Here is a 17,181-nt window from a genome sequence, read left to right on the forward strand (position 1 = left end):
TTTGCTCTTTGGGCATTCACTTTTCCAGCAGCAAGACATGGACCCACACAGCATGGCCACATCAGAGCACAGCATCTTACCCCTGACTTGCACCAAACACCAGGGAAGTCTACTTAGGCCTTTCCGAAACCTAAGTAGGCATTGGATGAAGGCATTGAGTGCACCCTCAGCAAGTTTGCAGATGACACTAAGCTGGGAGGAAGTGTGGATCTGCTGGAGGGTAGGGAGGCTCTGCAAAGGGATCTGAACAGGCTGGACTGCTGGGCCGAGACCAATGGGATGAGGTTCAACAAGGCCAAATGCCGGGTCCTGCACTTGGGGCAAAACAACCCTATGCAGCACTACAGACTGGGGGAAGAGTGGCTGGAGAGCTGCACGGAGGAGAAGGACCTGGCATCTTGGCCAAGAAGGCCAACGGCATCTTGGCTTGTATCAGAAATGGGGTCACCAGCAGGTCCAGGGAGGGGATTCTCCCTCTGTACTCAGCACTGGTGAGACCGCACCTCGAATCCTGTGTTCAGTTCTGGGCCCCTCACCACAAGAAGGATGTTGAGGCTCTGGAGTGTGTCCAGAGAAGAGCAACAAAGCTGGTGAGGGGCTGGAGAACGTCTGACGAGGAGCGGCTGAGAGAGCTGAGGGTGTTTAGCCTGGAGAAGAGGAGGCTGAGGGGAGACCTTATTGCTCTCTACAACTGCCTGAAAGGAGGTTGTGGAGAGGAGGGAGCTGGGCTCTGCTCCCAAGTGACAGAGGACAGGACAAGGGGGAATGGCCTGAAGCTCCGCCAGGGGAGGGTCAGGTTGGATATCAGAAAAAAATTCTTCACAGTAAGAGTCATCGGGCACTGGAACAGCTGCCCAGGGAGGGGGTCGAGTCGCCTTCCCTGGAGGTGTTTAAGGAACGGGTGGATGAAGTGCTGAGGGACATGGTTTAGGGAGTGTTAGGAATGGTTGGACTCAATGATCCAATGGGTCCTTTCCAACCTGGTGATTCTGTGATTCTGTGATTCTGTGAAACATACAGTAGCCAGCCAGTGAAAGCCCAGAACCTTCATGTTCTTAAATGAGCTAACACCATGCTTCAGGGACAAATAACTCTTCTAATTCTTCACATTGCAGCGATTACTTGATTAAAAGTGTGCCTGACTATGTTGTACGTGCACAAAGGTGGAGATAACTCCCCGAACGGCCGTATCAATACAAGAGCTGGACAAGAAACAGAAAGACCCAGGTCATGCCTGCAGCAGAGAATGGGCATCAACCCCATAGCTGCTGAGGTCCAGGTGGGCAACCTCCACACTGATCCATGTAGCCACTGTCCTTGTGAAATCCGTACTCATCATGCAGTAAGGTTCAGGCTGGATCTGGAGATCCTGCGCTACACCACACCGCGACACAAAGGCAGAGATAGACTCTATGTGCCCATCACATCTGCACCCACATGGCTGGCATGGGGAGGAGTGCTCTGAAATAGCCTGGTCTGGCATGGCACACGGATCCTCAGGCGGGTTTCTCTTGTTTTGCTTCCCAGGGATTGTGTGGGGCATTATGGAAAGTCAAAGAAATGGACTTCAACCCTCAATTGTCCATATGGCTGCATAGAAAGCTGTTACTGTGCTGGCACCCAGCAAGGAAAGGAAAGGCCTCAGAAGAGGAGAAGGTGGTGTGGTCTTTTCATAATCAAAGCCTTGCAGTAGCTAGCAAGAAGCGGATGGATGAGATGGGAGACACAGCCATTCTTTCTGACATCTCCCAGGACAGCAGGGACCCATCGAGCGAGAAATACTGCCCACCCAACCCAGTCCCTCCCCGCTGCCCTCCACTCTTCACCGCAGTGGACTGAGGGATGGGAGCAAAGGCACCACAGAGCCGAAGAGGAGAGACAGAAAATACTGCTGGCAATTGAGAAGGTAACCAAAAATATGGAGTGATTCTTTTTTTTTCTTTATAAAATGTACATAAAGAACATATAGCCTTTGAGGTAAAAGTGAGACCAATTTGCAATTCAACCAGATACATTAGCAATAATGACAAAAAATAAATCTACAGTGGGTGTGCTAGTAAAAGAAGAGACCAGGCTTTGGCTATATACAATACTTGGGATCGTTAAAATGTAATAATCATTATATATACATTAAATACATACAATTACAGTTATTTATATAATATTTACACACAAACACAGAGAGTTTTCCCCTTTGCAGCTGGTAGTGTGCAAGCAGAAGCACATCTGATCTTTCCTGAGAAGGAGCTGAGGCTGCTAATTCCTACTCGCAGTAACATGTGTTTCCTCCATCTCTTTTGAGGTCATCTCCTTCAAAAACAATTCAATGGACTTTAAAATTGCTGTTGTGGCACTGTTCCTGTTGCATCCCTACAGGAGAAGAACTGCAAGCCCCCAGCCAGCAGAAGATGAAGGCTTGTGGCATGCAAAGATCCTGAAACCTGAGGAATCAGTGGTGACATTTCTCCAGCTGGCAGCCCATGACCTTAGCTGTGAGCAAAGCTGTTAATATTTGTTTGTCCAAGCACTTAACAACATTCAAGTCTCTTTCTCATTGGAAAACAATTTACCGACAATAAAAATGGAAGGAAATTGGTTGCAAGTCACCTGTCATAGGTCCTTGGTGGGCTCCGATGAGGGGACATCCAACCTGACCACATCATACAAAGAACCGTCTAGGAGAGACCATGTTAGGTGAAGCTACTATGGTTCATGGAGACACATATACAGAGTGGATGCTAACATAATCGTCCAGTTTATATCTCAGTTTCTTGTCAGGCATCCGACAGGTGTTTCAATTAAAACACTAGAGTTGCTCTCAGTAAGCTACAAGATGCATCAAATGACCAGGAGCTCATTGTTGAACTTGGCTCAGTTTGGGTGTTTGAGGAAGGACACATAGACAGGAGGGAATTTCTCCCCACACCATAGTATCATTGCGTTCTCTGATAATTTGATTGGTTTGTTCTCACTTGAGTAGTCTCATCATGACACAACTATGAGAGACTTGGGTGAGATCCTATCTTATTAAAGGAAAGGCACCATTAGACCCTCTGAAAGACTTGTTCTGCAGAAGTACTCACATGTAAGTGGGATGCCATCTTCACAGACTTTGGGTGTAGTGTCTTGGGGAGAAAATACATCCTTCACATAATATGAATCTTGTAGTACGAGCTCCCTAATCTGACAGACACAAAAGAAAGTTATGTTGTATTTTACATTGTCCCACCAACAGGAACTATGTCAAGGACCCCGTGTCTGGCTTAACGGTAGCTCCGGGTGTTTATTATATAGCTTTTCTAACCCAGAGATACAAATATTGAAGCCTACCAAAAAGGGGGACCTGAAGGTGGTCTGGGGTACAAAGGAAGAGGAAACTATGTTTTAACTATGTTTTAATGTTGTTAGCACATGAACAAATGACTCTAAACTGGCCGTGACCACATTGATGCTGGAAACAAGAAAACCTCCCAGCAGCGAGCTTTTGCAACAGCCCTAGGAGCAGCATAGGGGGTGAAAACCAAACACATCCTCCATCTTCCACCTGCTGATTGATGTTAAGATTGATGTTGTTTTGTGCAAGGGCATGGAGGGTGGTTGCTAGCATCAAGGAGTGTCCAGCACGTCCTTCCACAGCCTGAGTCCTGCAGAGCACCTTTCCCCGCAGAGTGCCAGGGTTCTTTCTCATGGGGCCACTGGCAGCTCCAGCTCCATCTTGTTTGGGTGAACCAGCAGTTTCTCTCCCCAGTTAAGAAGAAATGTCACATTTCCAAGGATTTCTGGGGGGCCTCACAGTAGCACACACTTGGCTAATATTCTCCAAAACCTGGCTGATACGAGATGGGCTCAGTGCAAAGATCCTGTCCTCCACTAGCTAATGCTTTCATCACAGCTGTCACCACCACTTTGATGGGTTCTCAAGGAGATGCTCCTGCCTTTAAATCATAATTGTGCATCGGTAATGTGTTTGCCCCATTTTAGTCTCTGCTCTTTGATCAAACCTTGTGCCCCAGGATTCAAGCCAGGCTGGAGAAGTGGTGGGTTGGTATCACAGTGAGATTCAAGTACTTCAGGATCATAGAATCATTCGGGTTGGAAAAGACCTTTAAGATCATCAAGTCCAGCTATCAGGCTAACACCACCATGCCTATTAAACTTTGTCATGTAGTCCCACGGCCACACATTTTTTGAACCCCTCCAGGGATGGAGACTCCACCCCTGCCCTGGGCAGCCTCTGCCAGGGCTTCACCACTTTATCAGTGAAGAAATGTTTCCCGATGTCCAATCTAACCCTCCCCTGGTGCAATTTGAGGCCTCTTCTCCTATCACCTCTCACTTGGGAGCAGAGCCCAGCACCCACCTCACAACAATCTCCTTTCTGGGAGCTGCAGAGAGCGATGAGCTCTCCCCTCAGCCTGCTCTTCTCCAGGCTAAACAGCCCCAAGTCCCTCAGCCGCTCCCAAAATCCCTGGGCTCCAGCATCTTCCCCAGCTCCGTTCCCCTCTCTGGACACGCTCCAGCACCTCAGTGTCCTTCTTGGAGTGAGGGGCCCAAAACTGAACCCAGGATTCAAGGTGCAGCCTCACCAGCACTGAGTCGAGGGGGACAATCCCTTCCTTATTGCTCCCGGCCACACCATTTTGTAACTGTATGTGGGAATTCACATGTGCTTTGTGAAAGAAATGAACTTGCACGGCTTTGTTGGAGGCAATAGAAGGGGAGTTCTCCCACATCATCCTGAGAAAGAAAAAGAAGTGGAAAGTTTATCATGGGCACCACCTACCTCTGCCTTGGGAACACCCAGTTAACTCCCACAGCCACCCCCAAAGCTGGGTCACTGCTCCCAACAGCCAAGCGCTGTAATTGATGCAAAGTCCACAATGATGTATTTGATGTCCAACTTAAAAATCCATCAGGAACATTACTATATTGGATACCCAAGAACTGAACCAAAGCCTTCAGCAAATCCCATTGAAGAGCCACCAGTTCAAACTCCCTTTGTTTGATCAAAAAATATTACGAATATCACATTCATTTTCAGACTAAAATGAAAAAGAATAAACCCCAAGGCTAGGAAATGCAAATCTCAGACAAAGTCAAATCCCATTGCCTTTTCAGTGGTTTACAGTAGGGTTGGGAGGGAAGAGAACATTACCTAAATCAACATCTGAAAGAGAAAACGAGCTTTTCTTAGCACCTTCTTCTACACTCAAGCAAGCAGGGTAAAACTGAAGTAGGCATGAGAAATAAATTTCCTTTCACACGAAGACCTGGTCTTTTCAGGACAAACAGATTATCCCGCCCCAAAAGATGATGACTGCAGTCTTTTATGTCAATCAAACCCCTCTATCAAATACCCAATGTGGTCCTCGACCAGAGGAAAGAAAAATCAAAATACGAAGAGGAAAACCAGATTTCAGTTTGTCATCTTAGCTTGGATTCTAAACAAGCAAGAATGACCTCCATTTCAGTATCTTCGGACCATCTTCATCAAGCATGAGAGGACATCGCAAAGTGCTTTCCCAATCCTCCCTTCCCATGGAGACCCCATCACACCGCTGCCGTCAGCGCAGTGGCTGGAGCCCTGCCTGGTGCTTCCAAGATGTTTCTCCTGGCCTGTGCTGATCAATCGTCATCCAAAGTCCACTTTACTTTGAGTCTGTTGTTGGAAGGGATAAATTCAAGGGAAACCCAGGAAAATACTTTAAAGGAAATGGAATGTTTACATAAAAAATGATTAACAGATTGCCACTCTGGGCTTTTTTTTTTCCCCATATTCCCCATTTAATCTGATCAGGACAGTGAAATTGGGGGGTCATACACCACAGCAGAACAGGGTTTGTCCCCAAGGTGCCATGGTGAACACGAGCGCGTGTGCCGGTCCCCCCGTGGCAGGGACCTTGTGCAGCGCCAGCTGCGGCTCCAGCCAGAAGCACCGCAGCAGCTGCTGCTCAAAACAGAAGATGAGCCAAAAGGAGGTGCCCCGCTCACGCATTGGTGAGAGGCAGAATAGGAACTGGAAGAAGAGCACTCACTGCTCAAACCCCATGCATCCACTCCTGGCAGGGCTCCCAGCAGCCTCGGGCAAAGCCAGCCCATCCGAAGGCAGTCACACCAAAAGCGCCCACGAGAAAGCCTCTCGGACGATCCCACAAGTCCTGTGCCTTTCAGAGAGCTCAGCAGGATGATACACGAGAAGGTTTGGTTTCCACAAATCCTGAATTATGAGACACACCAACCTCCTGAGCAAAAACCTGCAGCAGGGTCTCACCGTACCTGACCTGCTCCTCCATCCACAATTAAAATCCAGTCCTTTCCAGTGGGAAACGGGCTTTTTTCTTTAAGGGTGTCAAAACTCTGAGTCCATCCTGACTTGGAGCTCCCACTGCTTTCCAAGCAGCCTTGCTGCTGCAGCGCAGGGGATTACAGACACCACAGCCTGCCAAGAAACCAGGGAGCCAGCAGCATCCTCACAAAGCTCCAGCCCCCAAGCACCAGTACGGACCATTATATCCTCGGATAATACCAGTTTAGCAGGGGAAAAACAAAGCCATTCCAGCCGTGCCCATGCAGGGCACACATTGCTCAACAAACACACGTACCACTTGGCGTACCTTACCTGGAAAGAGGCTTTATTGAACATAGCTGTAAAATTATCTCTTCAGTTGAATTACTGAATTTGCACAAACATTTCTCTACAGAATAAAAAAAATCAAGCCTTGTCATTGTTTTACTGCATCTCGTTGTGCTTTTTATACTCATATTTGCAAATGTTATACTCGTTGGTTTGTTTGTTTTCATGTTTGTATTCCAATTACTTGCATATCATGTTTTGTTTTTAATCCTAGGGTGTCGAGAGAACACAGAATAGTAATAATAATTATAATAATTATTATAATAATACTCTTCTTCAGACAAAAGTCTTTTTTTTTTTTTTAAATGAAGTTAAAAGCTGAGATAATTTAAGGAAAAAGGTCTTCAAATTGTAATAACCAACTGTAAGGGAACTTTACAATGCAGTGGAAAACCGGCTGGCTAACGGTACGTGTTCAGGTAGCTCAAAACCATTCATACAGCTTTTATTTGTGGGTTTTTTTTTGTTGTAAAAGTGGATTATTTCTTTTTGTTAAATTTCGCTACAATAACAAAATAATCTCTCGCGATCTGCACAGAGTCTGGCTGCAGGGCAGAGGCACGGCCCCCGCGGGGCTTAGCCAGCGCCAGGGCTGCCGAGAGCTCGGTGGTTTGCTTGGTGTCGCGCTGCCGTCCCCGCCCCGCGCCCGCTTCCCCGTCCCGCGAGCGGAGGTCAGAATAAGAAAATCACTTCTGTGTTTGTTTTTTTTACCACCTTCTGCGCTAAGTGTATCTCAACCACCTTTCCCTCTGGTTGACCCACTCGATCACCTGAAAAAACAACGACGACAACAACAAAAAGAGTGCTGCTCCCATTTCCAGGACCGACGGAAGCGGTTTTCTAATGGATAAGAAGCTGAAAGGCCATGGCTGTCTGGAAGGTTAAACAACACATATCTCATCCGAAAGGGCTTACGCAGCAGCTTAGGTCCATCCATCTCCAGAAGCGGCTTCGTCTCCTTGCCTGCACACCCAGGCTCCGTAGTTTGTTTAGAAAAGAGTTTGCACAAACCACATTTCAGCAGTGCAAGCTTCTGCGTCGAAACTCTTATTAATCATTTCGTTTGTATTTCGTTTGTATTTTGTTAAATCAGGCTTGTTTCATTGAAGGCACTTGGTTTCCATGGCAATCTTATAAAAGACGGTGGTTTGGTTTCTTCACTTCATTGGAACAGATGACTTGGTCGGGGAGGGGAGAGGGGGTGTTCCGAGTGGCCGCAAGCAAACTCCGAGAAGCCTGTGTAATATGTAAGCCCAGGGCGCACATCCTGGATAGGAATGCATGCAAAAGGAGACAGCATACAGTTATCGAGCATAGAGCCATGAGAAATGAAACAGGAATGTCTGAAAACAGCTCGGATTTAGGGTTATTCTCTAGGGGAGGTGACAGCCGAAGTAGAAAGGGCCTACATTGATTGAACTCTAGACTAAAAACCTTCTGGAAGGGAAAAATGAATGCCAGCTCTTCACATACCCTGTTTACAGTGAGGTGTTTCTCTCTCTCTCTCTCTGTCTGTGTTTTTGTTTTTATTTCCTCTCTCCTTCCTTATTTTTTTTTGGCAGGCCATTAGGTTTCCATGGTAACAAGCAAACTATTCATTTGAAACAAAACCAGCCATGACTTTGTGCTTTGACAAGGGTTTCCATAGCTCTTTTCTGAGAGTTCAACCAGATGATGCTGTATCCAGTATCGACCACAAAAGCACCTGAAGGTCTCTTCCTTTTTTAGGCCAGATCTCGTTCTCACGCGTGGTTCATAGCGAGTTACGCTCCCGTGATGCCTTTTATGTCCCCAGTGCTTTTTAATCTTTTTTTTTTTTTTTAATTATTATTTATTTACGTATTTATTTAACTTTTTGAGTCAGTCAGTGGAGGAATCTTTGGTAGTTTGTTTTTAAATGTCCATTTTACAAAGACTCTTTCTTCATGCCAGTGCCTGGTGAATCTTTTGTAGCCTCTGCCAGGATAAGGTCACCTCTGATGACTTAAGACAGACATGAGGATGGTAACTGGGATAAGTCGTATATGCGCTAATGTCCCAACAGCACCTGATCGTAAATCTACAGAAAGGGGGGAAAAAGAGGAATTAAAGAGCTGCTTGGACACAGCCAGTGTTGCTACAAGGCTCAGAAGACACAAGGCTCAGCCACCACAGCCTGTCCCACACACCAATGCAGAGGCAGCCCAGGAGGACAACTGGGTGGTGCTCACCCAGACTGTCTGCGCTTGTCACAGCGAGTGCCACTGACCTCCCCTGGCACAGCCCTGATCTCTGAGGGTCACCTCCGCAAGGTCACCTCCTACAAAGAGGGGACAAGAACAGGGCTCACCAAATGACTGAGGCAGGGAACGTCGGGGTAAAACACCACTGGGCTGCGGAGTTAAGGCCTGCGTTACAATGCACATGTAAGGCTGGAGGGAATCCCAACAGAGAATCCCAATGCCAATATTCATTAATTCCATATCGTTTGGACCCACTGAACATTCTGTTGATGGCCCTTTACCCGTCTGTCCATTTCAAATCACAGCCACCCAAGCCCAGCCCCACTGCTCTCGCCTCTGCCCATCAGCCTCTCACTTGCATCTCTGCTAAACCCCCATCTTTCTATCTGAACAAAGACATTCTGACTCCAGAGCTTGCTTCCAACACATCGTTCTTCTGCAGAAAATCCATTTTATGTCTCAGATTTATACCCATGAGAAGCAATTTGCTCCTCCCCATGTGTGGAAGAGCCTTTCACTTGCATCTTTGCTAAACCAGCATCTTCCTATCCGAACAAAGACATTCTGCCTCCAGAATTTGCTTCCATTGTTCTCCTGGAGAAAATCCATTTTATGTGTCTCAGATTTATAACCACGAGAAGCAATTTGCTCTTCCCTGTGTGTGGAAGAGCCACTTACTGTTGGCCGGTTGGTCTGATTTCATACACTCTCCTTCCACAATCGATACATCATCAATAGCAATATCCCCTTCAATGCCAGGGCCCCGAATCCCTTCAAATATGAGCTGAGAAGAGACAAAGAAGCAGCAGATCAGAGGGTGATGAACCGAAGACGTTCAGCTGCGTTTCGCACAGCATTAAACCACACTGATGGGTTTGGAATAACATGAAAACACTTTCTATGGTGCGGAAAACCACAATCCGGTTCACACATACTGGGAAACTGAACGCAGAGGATGGGTGAGCCTTGGAGGCTTCTACACTTCAGAATGAGTGGGGACGGTAGGCAACTGCCTACTGGGTCTGCCTGGTGTCTCCAGATCAGCGTCACCACTATGCTGACTGTGATGTGTTTATTTATCTAAAGTGCCATATTTATGGAGCAAGGAGCAGGATTAAAGGGAGTTTTAAAGAGATTTGGGGTGTTTTCCCCAGAAAATCCTGCCACCTGAAAAGAATGGCAGAGGCACAGCTTGAAGAACAGCATCTGCAAGGTGTTGGAGGACTGAGCATCCACTCAACCACAGACTGCATGAAACACACAGGAGCCAGAAAAACTCTACAGTAAAATGAAGTTTCTGGCTCTCAAAGCCCCTCTCACTCCAACAGTTTTCTATCATTCCTATCTTGGGGATTCCAGAACTGGAGGCAGTACTCCAGGTGGGGTCTCATGAAAGAGGAATACAGGGGGAGAATCCCCTTCCTTGTCCTGCTGGCCACACTTCTGTTGATGCAGCCCAGGACATGGTTGGTTTTCTGGGCTGGCTGGCTTGTTGCAAGGTCACTAATATTATTTGCTGTGCTGTTTGTTATTAGCTATGAATTACTATTGCACTAGAACCATCGAATCCCTAGGTTGGAAAACACCTTTGAGATCATTAAGTCCAACTGTACCTGTCTACTACTAAATTGTATCCCTAAGCACTTGATCTACGTGTCTTTCGAATACCTCCAGGGATGGGGACTCCACCACCTCCCTGGGCAGCCTCTGCCAGGGCCTGAGAACCCTTTCGTTGAAGAATTTTTTTCCCGATGTCCAATCTGAACGTGCCCTGGTGCAACCTGAGGCCATTCCCCCTTGTCCCAGCACTTGGGAGACAAGACCAGCACCCACCTCGCTACAACCTCCTTTCAGGCAGTTGTAGACAGCAATAAGGTCACCCCTCAGCCTCCTCTTCTCCAGGCTAAACAGCCCCGGGTCCCTCAGCTGCTCCTTGTAAGGCTTGTTCTCCAGCCCCTTCAGTAGCCTCGTTGCCCTTCTCTGGATGTGCTCCAGGACCTCAATGTCTCTCTTGTAGTGAGGAGCCCAAAACTGAACGCATTACACAAAGTTATCCGCCCTCCTTCCCCAGCCCCAGCGCGATGCTGTCCTGCTGCACCACCGCTTAATTGGCTTTGCAGAAGACTGGACTCATTCTCCATTGTGAGAAATTTATCTGCCAGAAAACTTCAAAGCCGTTCTAAAGAGATGAAGGAATTACGTAAGGAATGCATTTCCCAAGCAGCACCATTTGCACTGATCTTTCTCCTTCCCGCCTCCCCCCCCCCGAGTCCTTTGAAATATTCTTCGTTAACTTAGATGACAAGTTTTTTCACTTTAATCTGCAACAATATATGCATGAAATTCAATGCATCCCATGAGGGTTTGCTGTGGAACCAATGGAGACATCCCACAGTAGAGGAGGATCAGGTTCGCCAACACCTGAGGAATCTGAACACATGTAAGTCCATGGGACCTGATGAGATGCATCCCAGAGTCCCGTGGGAATTGGCAGATGTGGTTGCCAAGCTGCCCTCCATGATATTTGAAAAGCCATGGCAATCAGGAGAAGTTCCTGGTGACTGGAAAAAGGGTAACGTTGTGCCCATTTTTAAAAAGGGTAGAAAAGACGACCCTGAGAACCACCGATCCGTCAGCCTCACCTCTGTGCCTGGGAAGATCACGGAACAGACTCTCCTAGAAGCTCTGCTAAAGCACATGGAGGGCAGGGAGGTGATTAATGGCAGCCAGCACGGCTTCACCAGGGGCAAGTCCTGTCTGACCAACTTGGTGGCTTTCTATGATGGGGTAACCACAGCAGCGGACACGGGTAAACCGACGGACGTGATCTATCTAGACTCCTGTAAAGCCTTTGACACAGTCCCCCACAACATCCTTCTCTCTTTGCCTTTCCATGGAGGGCACACACCCCAGCCTTGGCCACAGCCACATCTTGCCTGAGCGTCCCCAGCAGATGCCTGACCCTGCCATGGAGAACTGGCATCTTAGGCCGTGTATTTACCGCCTGCCCGCGGAGCCCTACGCCAGGCGGCACGGCCTGGGAGCACTAAATAAACATGAAAGCTCTGCATTTGGAGGAGTCGCCATCCATATTTCATTGAAGTGCGACACTGTGGGTTAATGACTCTAACAAGGTGGATATTAATGCAACAGGGAACTGTAATTGGGAAAACAGTAACTTTTTCCATAATTTACCCTGTTGTCTGAAAACAATGTCTTAATAATTATCCCTCTGACAATTTTTTGTCTCTACCTCTGATGATGGGAAGTATTCAGCTCAAGAGGAAAGTGTCTCCTCTTCTCCCCCACCGCGCTCTCCTGCTCCTCGGCAGGCATAAACCAGTCAACATCGTTTAAAGTCAAACCTTCCCTGCTAATGACAAATGCTGTTTCCAGACAAAAGGCCTCGAAAGAAATACAATGGCCAGCATTTAATTAAAATCTGCATTTGGCAGGGTGTTTTATGGGCCTCCGAGACGGGGTGTGATTAGCCAGCTTGGCCACACGCTCCGAACAAATCACCGCAGATGAGTGTTGGCAAGGCACGGAGCAAAACCCAGCCCGCAGTGCACAGCGATTCGCAGGAGGTGCCAAATGATCAGGATACTCCATCAGTATCCTGCAAAACCTGTTATCTGCATGGCTATGGCTCAACAAAGCTGTGGTTAAAAAATGCTGTGTTTAACTGGAGAAGAGAAGGGCTTACGCGTACAGCAAAGGCCGCTCTGCCCTCTGAACAGCGGACATGGAAATAATCACAGAATCACAGGATGGTTTGGGTTGGAAGGGATCTCAAAGCCCATCCAGTGCCACCCCCTGCCATGGGCAGGGACACCTCCCACTGGATCAGGGGCTCCAAGCCCCATCCAACCTGGCCTGGAACCCCTCCAGGGATGGGGCAGCCCCCACTGCTCTGGGCACCCTGGGCCAGGGCCTCCCCACCCTCACAGCAAAACATTTCTGCCTAAGATCTCATCTCAATCTCCTCTCTTACACCTGAAAACCATTCCCCTCATCCTGCTCCTGCTCTCCCTGATCCAGAGCCCCTTCCCAGCTTTCCTGGAGCCCCCTTCAGCACTGGAAGCTGCTCTAAGGTTTCTCCACAGCCTTCTCTTCTCCAGGCTGAACAACCCCAACTTTCAGCCTGGCCTCATAGTAGAGGTCCTCCACCCCTCAGATCGTCTTTGTGGCCTCCTCTGGACTCGCTCCAACAGATCTGTGTCCTTCTTGTATTGGAGATTCCAGAACTGGACAGAGGGCTCCAGGTGGGGTCTCACCAGAGCAGAGCAGAGGGGCAGAATCCTCTCCCTCGTCCTGCTGGCCACACTGCTTTTCATGCAGCCCAGGACACAGTTGGTTTTCTGGGATATGAATGCACGTTGTTGGCTCATGTCCAGATCTTCATCAATCAGCACCGCTAAGTCCTTCTCCTCAGGGCTGCTCTCAGTCACATCATCCCCCAGCCTGTACTGAAACTGTGGATTACCCCGACCCAGGTGTAGGACCTTGCACGTGGCCTTGTTGGATCTCGGGAAGTTCACACAGCCCCACGGCTCCAGCTTGTCTAAGTCACTCTGGGTGACGTCCTGTCCTTGTGGTGTGACAACTGCACCACTCAGCTTGGTGTCATCAATAAAAAAACCCCCTACACTGCCTCCAGAATTACCCTGACTGTCTCCGGGGGGTTCAGACTGTGCTTCTTCAACAGGATTTCACAACAGATTTGACTGTCCTGACCTGTTTTACTGCCCTCATAGGAAGCCGAGTGGAGCCTCCCACACAGCTCCAGCTGGATAGCGTGGTGAGAAGGTTTAAACCCCTTACACTCACTTTACGGGGCTGCAGAGGTCGGTGGCCAGGCACGGTCATTTGGTTAAGGTCCTTCTTGTGTTAAAAATTGGCTTTAACACAAGCTGAAGCACAGCTGAAGGTGATGACACCACTCCTGCTCAAACCCAAACTAAAACTGACACCTTCCTAGACACCAGTGCACAATAAATCACTTCCATGTGCTCTCTTTTTTTTGGGCTTATCCTTCAAAAACACAAAGCAAGTGGATATATTCCCGAGATACACAACTTGCTTCTGATTCAAAGCACTGTAGTCCTCTCAGTTCTTCATGACTGAAGCTTTGTTATATATTATGGGTACAGGGAAGGTATGAAACAACTCTGGGCTGCGCATTACTTGTATAAATTAAGTTATAAAAGGTTTTAATTTCTGTGTCTGTGTACTGATTCACTGCAAAGACTCTCTTTGATTCACTCTCCTTAAATTTAACTGGGAAGTTTATAATCTTTCCTACTTAGACTCCGAAATGGAAAATAAAGTTTGCTTGATGCAAGAGCTGCTAAAAAAGTAATTTAAGGTTCCAACCACTCTGACATTTATTTGTAACATTTGTGCAGAGCTTCACGGCTCTACATTCATTTTATGCTGGAGCTTCTAAGCACGACACTGTAAAAGATGAAAAACAGCCAAGCGGAGGAGCTGCCACCGTGTGCAGCAGCTCGTGGCACCACTGAATATGGTTTTAAAGCAGCGGAGGTTGAGGTGCACCAGCAGCAGAAGTGACCCCTGTAACTCTTTTGAAAGCAACGTGGGCTCACGCAAGGGCTGATGCTCAGGCTCTGCGGTGAAAGCTGTGGGTTTCACCCTGTGGTTGCCCCACCAACGCCTCACCCCAGGCAAAGCAGACACCTCAGCTTGCTCTGCCACCCAAACCCAGGCCTTCCTCTCCGTGCTGAGGAGGTTACCCCAGGTTCAGACCCCATCACCCTCCTCCACTCCTCTGCATTGCTGGTGGGAAAGCCTTTGCATCTCTCTGCCTGAAGCTGACCATGGAATCATAGAACAATTAGGGCTGGAAAAGACCTCTAAGATCATTCAGTCCAACTGTCAGCCCAACCCCAATGTGCCAACCAAATCATGTCCTGGAGTGTCACATCTACACATTTTTTGAACCCCTGCAGCGATGGGGTCTCCACCACCGCCCTGGACAGCCTCTGCCAGGGCTTGACATGTCCTGATATACTTACCTTTCCCCTATTTCTGATAACATCCTGCCCAAGTCTCAGGAATCCCTCTCAGACACAACTGCGATCACTTCAGTTTCAGCTTCCCCAGTCATCTCTTCTCTCCCTTTACCAGTCCATTCATTACATCTGGAAACTAAATAATTTTTCACTCCTTCAGTGTTCAGACTCCTTGGATTTGCTCTGACTTCACCAATGTAAAACTCAGCCCCTCAGCTCAGCTCCCATGCTCTGAGTGTACTTTAACACTCATATCCCTCTTTTCTGCACCCTTTCTCCTAAATTCTGCCGCTTTGTTTCATTCAAACAGCATAGAATCACAGAATGGTTTGGGTTGGAAGGGATCTCAAAGCCCATCCAGTCCCACCCCCTGCCATGGGCAGGGACACCTCCCACTGGATCAGGGGCTCCAAGCCCCATCCAACCTGGCCTGGAACCCCTCCAGGGATGGGGCAGCCCCCACTGCTCTGGGCAGCCTGGGCCAGGGCCTCCCCACCCTCACAGCAAAACATTTCTCTCTAGGATCTTACCTAAATTTCCCCTATTTCATCTTAAAAGTATTCCCTCTCGTCCTGTCTCTGCACTCCCTGATCCAGAGCCCCCCCCCCCAGCTTTCCTGGAGGCCCTTTCAGTACTTGAAGCTGCTCTTAGGCTGTCATATCATAACACTTTACATCACATATCCCTCTCCTTCAGTTTTCCTCTAGTTTCCTCCCTTTCTTCTCACTCACGTACACCAAATCATTTCTCTTCTCTCATTGCCTCTCATGCATGAAAATAAAAACAAAGGGTCAGGATCAGCAATTACCCATAAAGCGAATCCAAATCTGTGTGTTTAAGAGGGCAGATTTGACTTGCACTGAATGACTCTTTTCCCCCAAAGCCATTCTTTTCCCCCCAGGGCACCTGGGGTTTACACAGAAGGGATGGAGGAGCCTGGGGAACACGGCACAGTGACTCCCGTCTGCTGGGTCGATGCTCCCAGCCTCAAACACACAAGGTCTTGCCTGCAGCAGCTGCCTTTTTGGGTCTGTTCCAGCAACAAACGGCTCACAGCGTGAATGAGAACTGCCCGTAATAGGTCTATCAGCATCTCACTGTCAAACCAAAACTGAGATGTGTAAAAACCTGTCATAACTCGCATACGCTTAGGGAATGCGACGCGCAGCTCTGCCGTACCAGGGACTCTGCACAGGCACCGCTGCTGCATTGGTGCCTTTCAGCACAGATTCAGGAGATCATTCCTTTTGTGCGTGTATTTCAAGGGATCTCTAACACAGGTACTGCACCATAGACCCTCAATAATCTTTCACAGGCAGTAATTTTGTATTCCAGTTGCTAATCTTAAATATAAAAACATTTTTTATCGGCTACAGCATCTTCTGAAAAACGGAAGACATTTTGTCTTCAAACAGAAGCTGCTGTTCTATTAAACTGTGCATTATGGTGCTCACCTATTTAAAGCAAGGAAAGCAATTATCTGTCCATAAAGCAGCTTTCGGAGCTGAAAGGAAGCTGTAAAGTCCTGTGTCAGAAGGAAAGGGTCAGTGTACACATCCCCCCTCCAAAACCTGAATACACCCGTTCCTGGTGTGCGAGGCACCAGCCGTTACCTGAAATGAAGTTGGGGGGTTTATATTAACGCGGGCTTGGTTCCAGTGCTGTCCCTTGTTTCCACTTGAAGACCACAAGGGGTTCTCTATCGCGGTCTGACCTTTCAACCGCAGGTAAACGTTCAAGCTTCCTGGAAGAGAGGTGGAGAACTGGAATTGGTTAGGTGCTCCGATGGAGCAGGGATGCTGGGCTGGGAACAGCAGCCATCCCCTGCTCACCCCTCTTCCCATTTTCCATGGGCCTCTGCCAGTTCGGAGTGGGTGTGGAGAGTTTCTTGTCATAAATTCAAAAGCTTTTAAACTTGGGAACACTGGGAACTCAGGATGTGAATTTGCAGCCGAGATGCAGGGAGTGGGCAGGGCTGTCGCACCCATTGCTCCCTGCAGCTCAGGAAGGACAGGAGGCTTCTCAGGGTGAGCTTTTTGTGCTGTAATGCAAACAAGGCATTTATAACCTCCTTACCCACAGATAAATAAGCAACTTGGTTGCTTTATGCTTAATTCTTGTTCATAAAGACTGTCTAGCTTCTCGTTTACTCTCCACATTGGTTAATTAACAGAGAGCCACAGAGCCTGGCAAATCTATCTCAGAGATAGATGTGATGGCTTTACTCCTGCTAAGGAGTATTTTTGAAGGACAATGTAGTTCTCCAAGTTAAAATACCTTTGGTATAGTC

General features: G+C 48.0%; 1 protein-coding gene across 2 annotated transcripts in view; it reads right to left on the reverse strand.

Moving 5' to 3' along the window:
• Positions 1–1,958: 1,958 nt before the first annotated feature.
• Positions 1,959–17,181, reverse strand: part of MDGA2 (MAM domain containing glycosylphosphatidylinositol anchor 2) — a 359,555-nt gene continuing 344,332 nt past the window's right edge. Inside the window, exons 15-19 of one of the 2 annotated variants that reach the window (XR_008450022.1) lie at positions 16,505–16,635; positions 9,535–9,640; positions 4,587–8,693; positions 3,084–3,183; positions 1,959–2,310 (exon numbers count right to left, since the gene is read on the reverse strand). Coding sequence is in view for 1 of the 2 variants with exons in the window: in XM_054067864.1 (XP_053923839.1) it covers positions 8,605–8,693; positions 9,535–9,640; positions 16,505–16,635 (326 nt within the window). In the remaining variant the exon portion in view is untranslated. Of the gene's footprint in view, positions 2,311–3,083; positions 3,184–4,399; positions 8,694–9,534; positions 9,641–16,504; positions 16,636–17,181 lie in introns of those variants that run through there. The other variant, XM_054067864.1, reaches the window with a different exon arrangement.

The sequence above is a fragment of the Cuculus canorus genome, chromosome 5, assembly GCF_017976375.1.
Source record: "Cuculus canorus isolate bCucCan1 chromosome 5, bCucCan1.pri, whole genome shotgun sequence".
Lineage (NCBI taxonomy): Eukaryota > Metazoa > Chordata > Aves > Cuculiformes > Cuculidae > Cuculus > Cuculus canorus.